The sequence below is a fragment of the Jaculus jaculus genome, chromosome 9 (genome assembly GCF_020740685.1).
Source record: "Jaculus jaculus isolate mJacJac1 chromosome 9, mJacJac1.mat.Y.cur, whole genome shotgun sequence".
Lineage (NCBI taxonomy): Eukaryota > Metazoa > Chordata > Mammalia > Rodentia > Dipodidae > Jaculus > Jaculus jaculus.
In genome coordinates this window covers 110368044-110380719 of record NC_059110.1, presented here as the reverse complement: position 1 = coordinate 110380719, position 12676 = coordinate 110368044, and the positions used below count along the sequence as shown (strand labels likewise).

General features: G+C 48.1%; 1 protein-coding gene across 3 annotated transcripts in view; it reads right to left on the bottom strand.

Annotated features, from left to right (window-relative positions):
• The window catches only part of Arhgap23 (Rho GTPase activating protein 23), a 113909-nt gene that overhangs the window by 6251 nt on the left and 94982 nt on the right, over nucleotides 1-12676 (bottom strand). For all 3 annotated transcript variants that reach the window (XM_045158827.1, XM_004655784.2, XM_045158828.1), the window contains 3 exons: nucleotides 3690-3731; nucleotides 2718-2814; nucleotides 769-800 (listed from right to left, as the gene is read on the bottom strand). In XM_045158827.1, the coding sequence (XP_045014762.1) occupies nucleotides 769-800; nucleotides 2718-2814; nucleotides 3690-3731 (171 nt within the window). The remainder of the gene's footprint in view (nucleotides 1-768; nucleotides 801-2717; nucleotides 2815-3689; nucleotides 3732-12676) is intronic.

Below are 12676 nucleotides of genomic sequence, written 5' to 3'. Positions count from 1 at the left end.
TACTTATCCCTCCCAGATGCTGTGACTAATGGTGCTGCGGCCACGCCCAGCTGCTCTTGTTTTTATTGTTCTCTTCTTTCTGCTTGCTGTAGACCCCACTAACAAGGCCCCCCTTTTGTTTTGTTTTGTTTTTGTTTTTTTTTTCCCAGGTTGGGTCTCGCTCTAGCTCAGGCTGATCTGAAATTCACTTTGTAGTCTCAGGGTGACCTTGAACCCTCCTACCTCTGCCTCCCAAGTGTTGGGATTAAAGGCGTGTGCCACCACACCAGGCTTGGTTTTGTTTTGAGACAGAGTCTCACTATGTAACCCTGGCTGGCCTGGAACATGCTATGTAGCTCAGGCTGTTTCTGCCTCCAAAATGCATGCACTACCACACCCACCTTCTTCTAGAGACTTTGGACTAACTGTCACATCATATATACTTGTTATCCCCATTTTACAGACAAGAAAGTTTCAGGTCAGGAAAAAGTTACAGAATTCCGCTGAGGTCCCCAAAGCACTGAGTGGCAGAGCCAGGACTCAAACTCAGGACTGCTGCATCCCGAGCCTGTGCTTCCTACTATTTGCATCGCTCTGCCCCTCAGCCACCCAACTCCAAGTTCAGACCTTCCTCTACACCAGACACCTCATCGAGCCCTGCCCAGGTGAGTAACTGCTCAGCCTCCCTCAGTATTTCCCACCTTCCTTCCCAGGGACCCTCAACTTTTCTCATCATCCAACTGCCATTCTTTTAACTCTTTGGACCAAAACCTGAAGTAGGCTGCTTACCTTGGACTTGGCTGAACTATAGGTGGTGGAATCTGTTGGTGAGAGACAGAAGAAAAATGAAAATTAGATCAGGGCAAGAGAAGTCTGAGCCTTGTGAACACAATCCCCCTGCCTCAAAGGTTCAGCAATGAGGAATGTCTCCTCAAGCTCTAGAGATACAGGTGGGTTCTGCTGGCATTTTTTTGTGGGAAGGGTCTGAGCAGAAAATGATGTGAGCTGCCATTTCCTTTATAGGTAAGTAGGAAGTGGCATTAAGCTGTGGACTACTGGGTCCTCATTTGGCCAGGTTAAGGGTAGGGGACTTTTCCCTAGGTCTACTTTCTCCCTCTCCCCCTTCCCCTTCCTGCCCTGTTACTCTGAAGCAATGAAAAGAATATGGCAGTATCAGATGCAGTCCATGAAAACCACACGGTGACACACAGCAAATCACAGATGTTCTGGAGCCATGGAGACCACGCTGTGCAGAGGTGAGTGCCTACATGGGCCCTTCCCCCCCCTCCCCCAAGCCACGAGAAGCAAGGGCACCACATTGACTGACAAAGGAGCTGAGATGAAGTGGATGAGATACAGCGGGCACAGTGGGCTGGTGAGAGCCAATGTCAACCTGCCCTTAAGGGGCTAGGTCCCCATTTAAAGCTGGTCACAACCATCACTTCTGTGGGATTAAAGTCCCACTCCTTAATATACCTAAGGTGGAGAAGGAACCAGATACAAGACCTGGCAGTGTCCTCTCCAAAGCCAGAGAGGGAGTAGGTTGGTCCAAAGGCCTCCTGGGGATCCGAGCAGGTGCAGTTAATCCACACTCTCTGGCAGGCAGGTTAGAGGCCCCTCCCCAGCCCCCTCCCCCTGCACATGGTGAGAAGAGCAAGATGGGCTGACCACACGCGACACACACAGGGCAGGCGGCAGCAGGTGATTAGAAGAGACGGGGGGCTCTTCTCTGCTCACTCTATCCCCCACATCTCACAATTAGGGATGCTTTTGTCTGGGACAAGAACTGAACATGCTGGGGGGGGGGAAGCAGTCACAGTGTAGGAGGAGCTAGTGGCTGGGACTGAAAAGGGGGGACGACTCATTTGCCTCTAAACTCAGAACCCATCTTTGTTATAAGAGGCCCAGGGGATCCTGGAATAAGACTTCTGGGCTAAATGACCAGGGCCTGAACTAAGGCAAGGGCTATCATTCCAGAAGAGACTCTGGAGGTAGTGTCACTGCAGAGGCTGGTCCTCAAGCAAGCTTCCCTCATCTTGGAAAAGCTGCTAGCTGCGCAGAAAGCTGGGGCTGGGAAGGGCAGTCAGTCATCTGATGGCCAGGTTTCTAGGCCAGGAGCTCTGGCTTCCCCCTAAGAAGGGGGCACTGGAATAGGAGGGAATGGGTGGAGGCTGAGGCTCAGCTGTGGACCAGCAGTGGTTGTGGTTAGGGGAGAGTCCTCACTACTGTGGACATGCCTGCTGCTCATGCCTGCCCCGTCGTCTTATAATCACCGGCTACTGTTAGTGACCGAGGCCGCGACACCGCACTGTACCCTTTAAATCTCCAACAGGTCCGCTGGAGGAGGGAGGCGGGAGAAGAAGAGGGGAAGGTGGGATGGAGGAGGTGGGAGGAGAGCAGGAGGAAGGAGGGATAGGGTGCAAGGAGAAAAGGAAGAAAAATTAAAAAGAGAAATGCACCCAGGACACCGCCAGCCCGTGAGGAATTAAAGGCTCAGGAAAGAGACCAGCAAAGGAGGTGGGGCCAAGCCCTGCCCAGGCCAGGGCACACCACGCAGATGGGAGGCTGCATCTGCCCAGAAAGGGAGAAGGCCTACCAAGGTCTGTCTCCAATTGTCAGCAAGCTAGAGCCCCACAGAGTGGGGACAGGGATGCTGGACATCTGGCCAGGCATCTGGGACCCTCAGGAAGGCAGGTCTCAACCACCTTCCCCTTCCCCTCCCAGGACCCTGCACTCACCTGAGCCTGGATCACTGGGTGGCACGGTCCTGCCAATGTTGGGCAGGAGATACTCGATGTTGGGTACTGACTGTGGCTCCTTGTCATCCACAGGGGTCTGCAAGCAAGGGGAGGGGTCAGCCAGATGGCTAGACTTCAGGCTTCTCACAACGGGGTAGCCTGACGACAGGCCCATGTCTCCTCCCTCAGACTGGGCTCTCCAGGCAGGGACTGTCTTGGTGTGCAGCCCTCTCAGGAGCAGGTCTTAGACATCTCTCAACACAGGACTGTTCTGTGCCTTCCCCAGTAGGATGAAATCCTGAAGGCTTCTTCAGCCAAAGACAGGGGCCTTATCTTTTCTATCAGACTCTGGTCATCCCACAGCCTTTACATAAGATTAGAGGGCAGAGGCAAGGGAGATAGCTCAGTGGGTAAGAGCTTGCTGTGTAAGCATGAGGACCCAAGATTGATCCCCAGCACCCACAAAACAGGCTGGGCATGGCCACACATGATTGTAACCCCAGTGCCACTGGGAGTGGAGATAAGAAAAATCAATGGGGCTCCCTGGTCAGCCATTCTGGCCCTGGGTGGGACAGGGAATGTTGTGGAGGAGCAATAGAGGACACCTTACATTCTCTTGTAGCCTCTGCACACATGTATGCAGGGCACATGCATCTGCACACACACATGCACATACCACAAACAGCACTACTAATAATAAACTAATAATTTAATAGAAGACTATATAATAATGGAAAGAATACTAATAAAAGGGGCAGGGACTGCCTGTGCTGCTACACTGGGTTTCCTCAGAGCTCGATCTGTATTTCTCCCATCAAACAGGCTTGTGACGGGAAGGGCTGAGTCTCCTCTACCAGACTGGAGGTGCTCCAGGGCAGGGATCCTCCCCGAATTACTCTTGCTTCCCACCTGCCCCTAGGACCAGAGCCCATGTCAGACCAGATCCCATCCCGCCACTTGCTCATCACTTACTCTCTCTCCTTTGTCCTCATCATCACTGAAGAACCAGTCTGACTGCAGAGGAGACAAAGAAGCGGTGACGTGAGTGGGGAGAGCCGAGAGAAGATGGAAAGACTTGGGCTCTCAACTGTTGACCCAAGGATGAACATCCTCTGAATGAGCCCCCAAATACTACAAGATACTCTTAGGAAGAGACAAGGTGAGAAGACCCCCACAAGGCAGAGGAACAGCTCTGAGTGGGCGGGGGTCCACAGACAGGTGGCTTCCTGTCTTGCCTGTCCTGCGCACTTCCTCCGGGCAGCAGCACGCTGCAGGAAAGGCCAGGTGCACTGGTGAAAGAAAGGCAAGTGTATGTGCGCCATCATCCCGGGCTTCACATTGGCAACTGGGGTGCCACACTCTATCCAGTGAAGGAAATATCCAGAAGCAGGTGTTAGAGAGTTCCCTCCACGATGGGCAGGCACAAGTTTTAGGTGTGGTGGCTCACACTTGACTCTTGGCACTTGGGAAGCTAAGGCTGAACAACTTATACAAATTCAAGGCCTAGACTACACTGTGAGCTCCAGGCCAGCCTGGGCTATACAGTAAGACCCTATGAAGGGAAGAGAAGAGAGAGGAGGGGAGGAAAAGAGGTGGTGTGAGAATGGAGAGAAAAACAAAACAGAAACATCCGGGCAGGATAAAAGATAAAGTGAAAATTCCACTTTTTTTTTTTCCCCAAGGTAGGGTCTCACTGTAGCCCTGGGAGACCTGGGATTAACTATGTAGTCTCAGGGTGGCCTTGAACTCATGATGATCCTCCTACCTCTGCTTCCCAAGTGCTGGGATTAAAGGCATGTACCACCACGCCTGGAAAACCTCATATTTAAATATATCTTGAACAACTTGAATTTGGATCTGTGTAAGTCATGGAAATCCTAAAGGTAGTTGAGCTTTTATAATTTCAGCATGCCAACAGCGAGATGGGAGGCAGAGACAGGAGGATCCCTGGAAGTTCACGGGCCAGCTAAGCTGGTGAACACAATGGTGAACACCCAGAGACGATATGGAAGGCGAGCACTGACACATGAGGTTGTCCTCTGATCTCCACATCTATGTCATGGCACATGCCCACGTACGCACGCACCCCCCCAAAAAAAGTTCAAAATCCTTCTCTTCTACCTACATAGTGAGTTTGAGGCCAGCTTGGGGTACAGACTTTGCTTAAAAAGGGAGGGAGAGGTGAGGGAGGGAAGAAGAAAGAAAAAATTTAACCTATCCTAAAGAAGACAGAATAGACAAATTAAAATTTCAGATTGCAGGAATGAGTCCCAGTGGTGTAGAAATTACAATAACATAAATGAGCTGCACTCACTGATCAAAGGTAGAGGTGAAGATTCCATTTTTGTTGTTGTGGTGGTGGTGGTCATATTCGAGAAAGTATCTCACCATACAGCACTGGCTAGCCTGGCTTACAACATGCAGTGATCCTCCTGCCTGTGTCCTGACTGCTGAGATCATAGGTGTGTGCTAACATAACCAGCAAAGATTACATTTTTCAAATTTAAAAATGTAGTCTAGGGATGAAGGAATGGCTTAGAAGTTAAGGCTCTTGCCTGTGAAACCTAAGGACTCAGGTTCTATTCCCTAATATCCACATAAGCCAGATGTACAAGGTGGTACATACATCTGGAGTTTGTCTGCAGTGGCGGGAGGCCTTGGCACGCCCATTCTCTCTCTCTCATTCACTCATCTGCCTCTTCCTTTCTCTCTCAAATAAATAAATATTTAAAAAATAATAATAAAAGTGTAGTCGACAAGAGGCACAGAAAGACACAGAAAGCAGGAAAAGTCGAGGAATTATAGCTGAGTGTGGTGGTGCGTTATACTAACCCAGCACTGAAAGGCAGGAGGACTGGAGAAAATTCAAGGCCAGCCTGTGCTACATATAAATATCAAGTTCCAGGCTAGCCAGGGCTACATAGTGAGACCTGGGAGATGACTTGGTGATTAAAGACACTTGCTTGCAAAGCCTGTCGGCCTGGGTTCAAATCCCCAGGACCCATGTTAAAGCCAGATGCACAAAGGGGTACATGCTTCTGGAGTTTGTTTACAATGGCAGGAGGCCCTGGTGTGCCCATTCTCTCTTTTTCTCCACTTGAAACAGATAAGTAAAATATTTTTTTAGAAAAGACTGTGAAGCCAGATGTGGTGGCGCATGCCTTTAATCCCAGAACCGGGGAGGCAGAGGTAAGAGGATCGCCATGAGTTCTAGGCTACTCTGAGACTACATACTGAATTTCAGGTCAGCCTGAGCTACAGTGAGGAGACCCTACCTCGAAAAAACAAAAAGTCAAAAAATAAATAAACAAACAAACAAGAAAGGCTGTGGAACAGCAGGAACTCTCACTGATCACAAGATGATGCAAAATGGTACAGCCATTCTAGAATACATTTGGAGGTTTCTTATAAAACTAAATGCTCTTCCCATACGACCAGCAGTTGTGCTTGTGGGTACTAGCACAAAGATTGGAAGCAACTAGTATGTCTGCTGTGGTGTGGATGAGTGTCCCTTGAAGGCCAAGTCTCCCGGTGGCACTACTGGAAGGCAGGGATCTTAGGGGATAGGGCTTCATGGGAGCTCCTTAGATCATTGGAGGTGCACCCCTGAAGGGTACTGTGAGATCACCCCACCTCTCTCTTTGCTTGGCTGATGAGGTGAGAAGTTTTGCCCTCCATGCTACAGCTAAGATGTGCCACTTTTCCAGAGGCCAAAAGCAATAAAACCACTTAACCATGGAACTTTCAGAACAGCCAAAATAAACCTTTTCTCGTGACAAGTTAACTCTCTCAGATATTTCATTACAATGACAGAAAACTGACAATACACACTCTTCAGGCGAAAGGTAAATAAGTCATAGTACATCTAGACAATGGGACGTTATTCAGTACTTGAAAGAAATGAGTGGTACATGTCTGTAATGCTGGCACTCGAGAAACAGTGGGGCTGGGGAGATGGCTCAGTGGCTAAAGGTGCAAAGCCTGTCATTCCCCCCACCCCACATAAAGCCAAGTGGGCATTCCTTTGCAGCAGTGGGAATCTGGAGCATGTACACATGTACACACATTAATTAATTAGCATTTTTGTTTTATTTATTTTGGTTTTTCATGCCTTTAACCCCAGCATTCGGTAGGCAGAGGTAGGAGGATCGCCATGAGTTCAAGGCCACCCTGAGATGACATAGTGAATTCCAAGTCAGCCTGGTCTAGAGTGAGATCCTACCTCAGAAAAAAAGAGAGAGAGGGAGAGGGAGAGGGAGAGGGAGGAGAGAATCACCAAAAATTCAAGGCCAGCTTAGTCTACAGACTGAATTCCAACTAATTCAGGATACATAGAAAGACTCTGTCTCAAAATTCAAAACAAGCCAGGCTTGGTGGTGCATGCCTTTAATCTCAGCACTTGGGAGGCAGGTTAGGAGGATCACAGCAAGTTCAAGGTCACCCTGAGACTACATAGTGAATTTCAGGTCAGCCTGGGCCAGAATGAGACCCTAACTCAAAAAACAAAAACAAACGAGAACAACAACAATAACAACAAAAAAAATCAAAACAGAAAGAAATGAACTATTAAGCTATGCCAAGACATGGAGGTAACTGCCATGCGTAATACTAGCTGGTTCTACGTTATAAATGTACATATAAATGTACTCCAACTACCTGACAATCTGGAAAAGGCAAAAGCTATGCAGAGCATCAGTGGTTGTCAAGGAGAGGAACAGGCAAAGCCAGGGGACTTTCGGGCAGTGAAATGCTCTCTATGAATCTGTAACAGAGACCACATGCCATTGTACTTTTGTTCAAGCCCACAGAACGTACAAGATGGACCCCAAAGTCAAATATGAAGTTTGGTAGGTGATTATGACATTGAGCTCTGCCAGACAGTCTTGTGGTGCTGGGGACGGAAGCTCGTGTTGTCAGTCTAGGCAAATGCTCTGCCACTGAGTTACACTGCAGCCCCGGGTGACCACGGTATGACCAATGTAAGTTCCCTGCTCATGACAGAGGCGCCACTCTGAAGGGAGTGGGGGTTGGTTAATAATGATATCAAAGACTAGAGAAAGAACTTAACTAAAAAAAAAAATTAATTTAGGGGCTGGAGAGGTGGCTCAGCTGTTAAAGGTACTTGCTTGCAATGCCTGACAACCTGGGTTTGATTCCCCAGTGCCCACTGAGAGCCAGATGCACAAGGTGGCACATGTGTCTGGAGCTCATGTGATTGTCTTTCTTCCTCCTCTCTATATAATATTTCTCTAAGTATCTTCTGCAGTGCTGTCTTGGTGGTTGTGAACTACCTTAGTTTATGCGTCTCTTGAAATGCCCTTATTTCTCTGTCAATTATTTACTTATTATTTGGTTTTTCGAGGTAGGGTCTTGCTTTAGCCCAGGCTGACCTGGAATTCACTACATCATCTCACGGTAGCCTTGAACTCACAGCAACCCTCCTTATTCAGCTTCCCAAGTGCTGGATTAAAGGTGTGTGCCACCATGCCTTGCTTATTTATTTATTTAATGAGTGACAGAGACAGAGATACAGAGAGAATTAGAGAGATTACAGGCCTCCCGTCACTGCAAACAAACAACAGGTGCATGTGCCACTTTGTGCATCTGGCTTTATGTGGAGACTGGGGAACTGAATCCAGACCATCAGGTTTTACAAAAAGAACCTTTAACTGAGACATCCCTGTCTTGTCAGTTTTCTTTGGGGGGGGGGGGAATGTTTCTTTTTAAATATTTTTATTTAGTTATTTTTATTTGAGAGAGAAAGAGGCAGAGAGAAAGAGAAAGAATGGGTGCACCAGGGCCTCCAGCCACTGCAAACGAACTCCAGACACATGCGCCCCCTTGTACATCTGGCTAAGGTGGGTCCTGGGGAATCAAACCTGGTCCTTTGGCTTTGCAGGCAGACACCTTAACCGCTAAGCCACCCCTCCAGCCAGGGGATGGTTTTTTCAAGGTAGGGTCTTGCTGTAAGCTCAGACTGACCTGGAATTTACTATGTAGCCTCAGGGTGGCCTTGAACTCACAGTGATCCTCCTAACCCTGCCTTCCAAGTGCTGGGATTGAAGGCATGTGCCACCATGCCTGGTTCCTGTCTATTTTAATAGAGATTTGTTGCATATAGTGCTTGGAAGGCTGAGGTAGGAGAATCACCACTAGAGGCCACCTGGGGACTACATGATGAATTCCAGGTCAGCCTGGACTAGAACAAGACCTTATCTCAAAAAACCAAAATAAGTAAATAAAATAAGCCAAGTGTGGCGGCACATACCTTTGATCCCAGCACTTGGGAAGCAGAGGTAACAGGACCACTGTGAGTTCGAGGCCACTGTGATACTACTACATAGTGAATTTCAGGTCAGCCTGGATGAAAACAAGACCCTATCGTAATAAGCTAAAATAAATAAATAAATTTTTTAAAAAGCAAACAAACAAAAACCCAAGAAACAGTATTAAAAGCTGTAAAGGAAAAATTATCATCTAAAATGAAACACATATCAAAATAACATCATATCTTTTAGCAATACCAAAAGCCAGCAAAGCTGGAAGAAAATATTTCCAGTCTTGAAAATAAGTAACTGCCAATCAAATAAATAAATAAAAATATTTTAAAAATTTAAGTTAAAAAATATAAAAGTTAGCCAGGCTTGATAGTACATGTCTTTAATCCCAGCACTTGGGAGGCCAAGGTAGGAAGATCACCATGAGTTCGAAGCCCAAGAGTAATACTCTACCTTGAAGAACCAGACATGGTGGCTAGAGAGATGGCTTAGCAGTTAAGGTGCCTGCCTGTGCAGCTAAGGACCCAGATTCGATTCTCCAGGTCCCACATAAGCCAGATGCACATGGTGGCGTGTGTGTCTGGAGTTCATTTGCAGTGGCTAGGGCCCCTGTTGTGCCCATTCTCTCTCTCTAAATAAATAAATATAAATTTAAAAATACAAAAAAGAAAACCCAGATATATACAAGAAACAAGAAACACCTGTACCTATAAATGGCATTTGAATTATAATAATGATGTAAAATACAGACAATCTATTTCAAGAAAAATGCCAAAACTGACACAAAGGAAAGCAAAAAAAAAAAAAAAAAAAAAAAAAAAAGGACTAAAACCCACTCATTTCACTGAGATGATCATCGAGTTCTCACCACCAAAACATCTCAGGTCTGGTCCTTTCCATTTTATATTTTCCTCCGACATTCTAAGGAGCACATAAACATAACTAACGATAATTACAAATTGTTCTACAATGTGGAAAATCAGTGAGAACTACCAAATAGAGCAGCGGAGGGAGGTGAGACAGGGCCTCCCTATGTTGCTCAGGCTGTTCTGAAACTATGTAGTCCAGATGGCCTGAACTATAGCCCCGCCCACTCAGCCTCCAGAGCAGCTGGATTATAGGCCTCGGCCACGGGCCTGGTTTGGAACATTTTCTTTCTTTTTTTCTCTTTCCTATTTTTTTGTTTTGTTTTGTTTTTTTGAGGTAGGGTCTCACTCTAGCCCAGGCTCACCTGGAATTCACTATGTAGTCTCAGGGTGGCCTCAAACTCATGGTGATCCTCCTACCTCTGCCTCCTCAGTGCTGGGATTAAAGGGGTGTTCCACACCTGACTCCATTTTCTTTTTGGTTCATTTTTATTTATTTATCTGAGAGTGACAGAGAGAGAAAGAAGCAGATACAGAGACATAGAGAGAAAGGGCGCGCCAGGGCTTCCAGCCACTGCAAATGAACTGCAGATGCATGGGCCCCCTTGTGCATCTGGCTAACGTGGGTCCTGGAGAATTGAGCCTCAAACCGGGGTCCTTAGGCTTCACAGGCAAGTGCTTAACCGCTAAGCCATCTCTCCAGCCCTCCATTTTCTTTTTTAAGAATATTCTTATTATTTTATTTTTATGTGAGAGAGAAAGAGATACAGAGAGAATGGGCACACCAGGGTCTCTAGACAATGCAAATGAACTTCAGACTCATGTGCCACCTTGTGCATCTGGCTTATGTGGGACCTGGAGAATCAAACCTGGGTCCTTAGATTTTATAGGCAAGTGCCTTAACTGCAAAGTCATCTCTCCAGCCCTTTATTTCTTTTTCTTTCTTTTCTTCTTTTTTTTTTATAATTTATTTATTTATTTATTTGAGAGCAACAGACACAGAGAGAAAGACAGATAGAGGGAGAGAGAGAGAATGGGCGCGCCAGAGCTTCCAGCCTCTGCAAACGAACTCCAGACGCGTGCGCCCCCTTGTGCATCTGGCTAACGTGAGTCCTGGGGAATCGAGCCTCGAACTGGGGTCCATAGGCTTCACAGGCAAGTGCTTTAACCGCTGAGCCATCTCTCCAGCCCATTTGTTTGTTTCTTTAAGGTAGGATCTCATTCTGTCCCAGACTGACCTGGAATTCACTATGTGTTCTTAGGATGGCCTTGAACTCATGGTGCTCCTCCTACTTCTGCCTCCCGAGTGCTGGTATTATAGGCGTAAGCAACCATGCCCAGCTTTTCTTCTTGTTTTAATTTTTTTTAATTTATTTTTATTTGAGATGGAGAGAGAGAGAGAGAGAATAGGCCATTTTCAATTGTCACAAGCGAGTAGATGGCCATCATCTAGGGGTAGAGGCCAGAGACAGTATCCAACAGCACAAAGGACAACCCTGCAATGAAGTGTCGAGGCCGTGGTGTAGCCCAGTGGGAAAACACTTGCCTCACATATGTATACAAGGCCCTGGGTTCCATTCCCAGCACACAAAGAAAAAACAAACGTGCTGGTCCTTGAGGTCATTGGTGCTAAGGTTCAAAAGCAACAGTGTCACGTGCTTTTTGAGGAAATGACTCAATCCCTGCAGTGGGGCTTTGCTTTCCAACTAATGTGAAGCTGCTCGGGGACTTCCCTGGGACAGCCGGCTCCGCACCTCCCCACGCCGCACCAGACCTCTCGCCCGCAACCTCGGTCCCACCTCGACCACACGAAGTCTGCTCTAGATAAGCTCTGCCGCTCCAGGCTTCTCTGGAGGACAAGGCGCCCTAGACAAAAGCCTTGCTGGCTGGAAACCAGGAGGGGTTGATGTTATCTACTAGCTTCTGTGGTCACTGTCTAGCCAGAGCCGAGACAAGGGCAGCCTAGTCTCTCTGTAGCCCAACCACTGCTTGGGTGCTGCAGCTCCTGCAGAGCCCCCCCGGACCAGGCAGACCCCGCATCCTGTGTGAGCAGAGATGGAGCCCATTCCCTTCACAGCCATCCAGGGCAGAAGGCGAAGAATAGAAGGTCATGAGCTCAGTTGCTTCCCAACAATGAATCCCCGGGTGGAAAAGCCGGGCCTGACACATCATCAATTAGCAGTTAACTCATTCGCTGAATCACTGCTCCCTCTACAAACACGGGGTGCTCACCATACGCCAGCACTAGGTTGGGTGCTCACAGAGGTGGCCCTGGCCTGCCCAGGAAGGTCTGGGGAACAGGTTGATATGCTTTGGGCCTTCTTTCTCCCTGAAGGCTGCTGTTTCTGACACATCAGCTGATCACAGGCCCCAGGCTTACAGAAGCTTCTCCACAGGGCCAGATGCTTTCTCTCCACACTACTGGTCCCCACAGCACATCCTGCTGGAGCTCCCAGGGTCCCTGTTTCACAGGAGATGAACTCTCCCAGGCCACATGAGGATTCTGCCTTGTTCCCATGCCCCTGCCAGCTGGGGCTCTGGAGTCAGTCAGTCTTGGCCCTGCTGTGAGTGGAGAGTGGGGCACAGACTTTGGACAAGACACACCTTGGTTAAAATCCTGGGGCTGCCATTTATAAGTGGTGTGACCTTCGGCGAATCTCGGAACCCCAGTTTCCTTATCTGTTAAGTGGAGCTACGATCTGGCTTTTTCTCCCCTCGGTGTCTGAGGAGGGCGGCCACGGCTCTCTCCCTCTGACCAGCTGCAGCTTATCCTCCTGGCAGCAGGGGGTTGCGGCCCACGTTCTGGGGCGGCAAC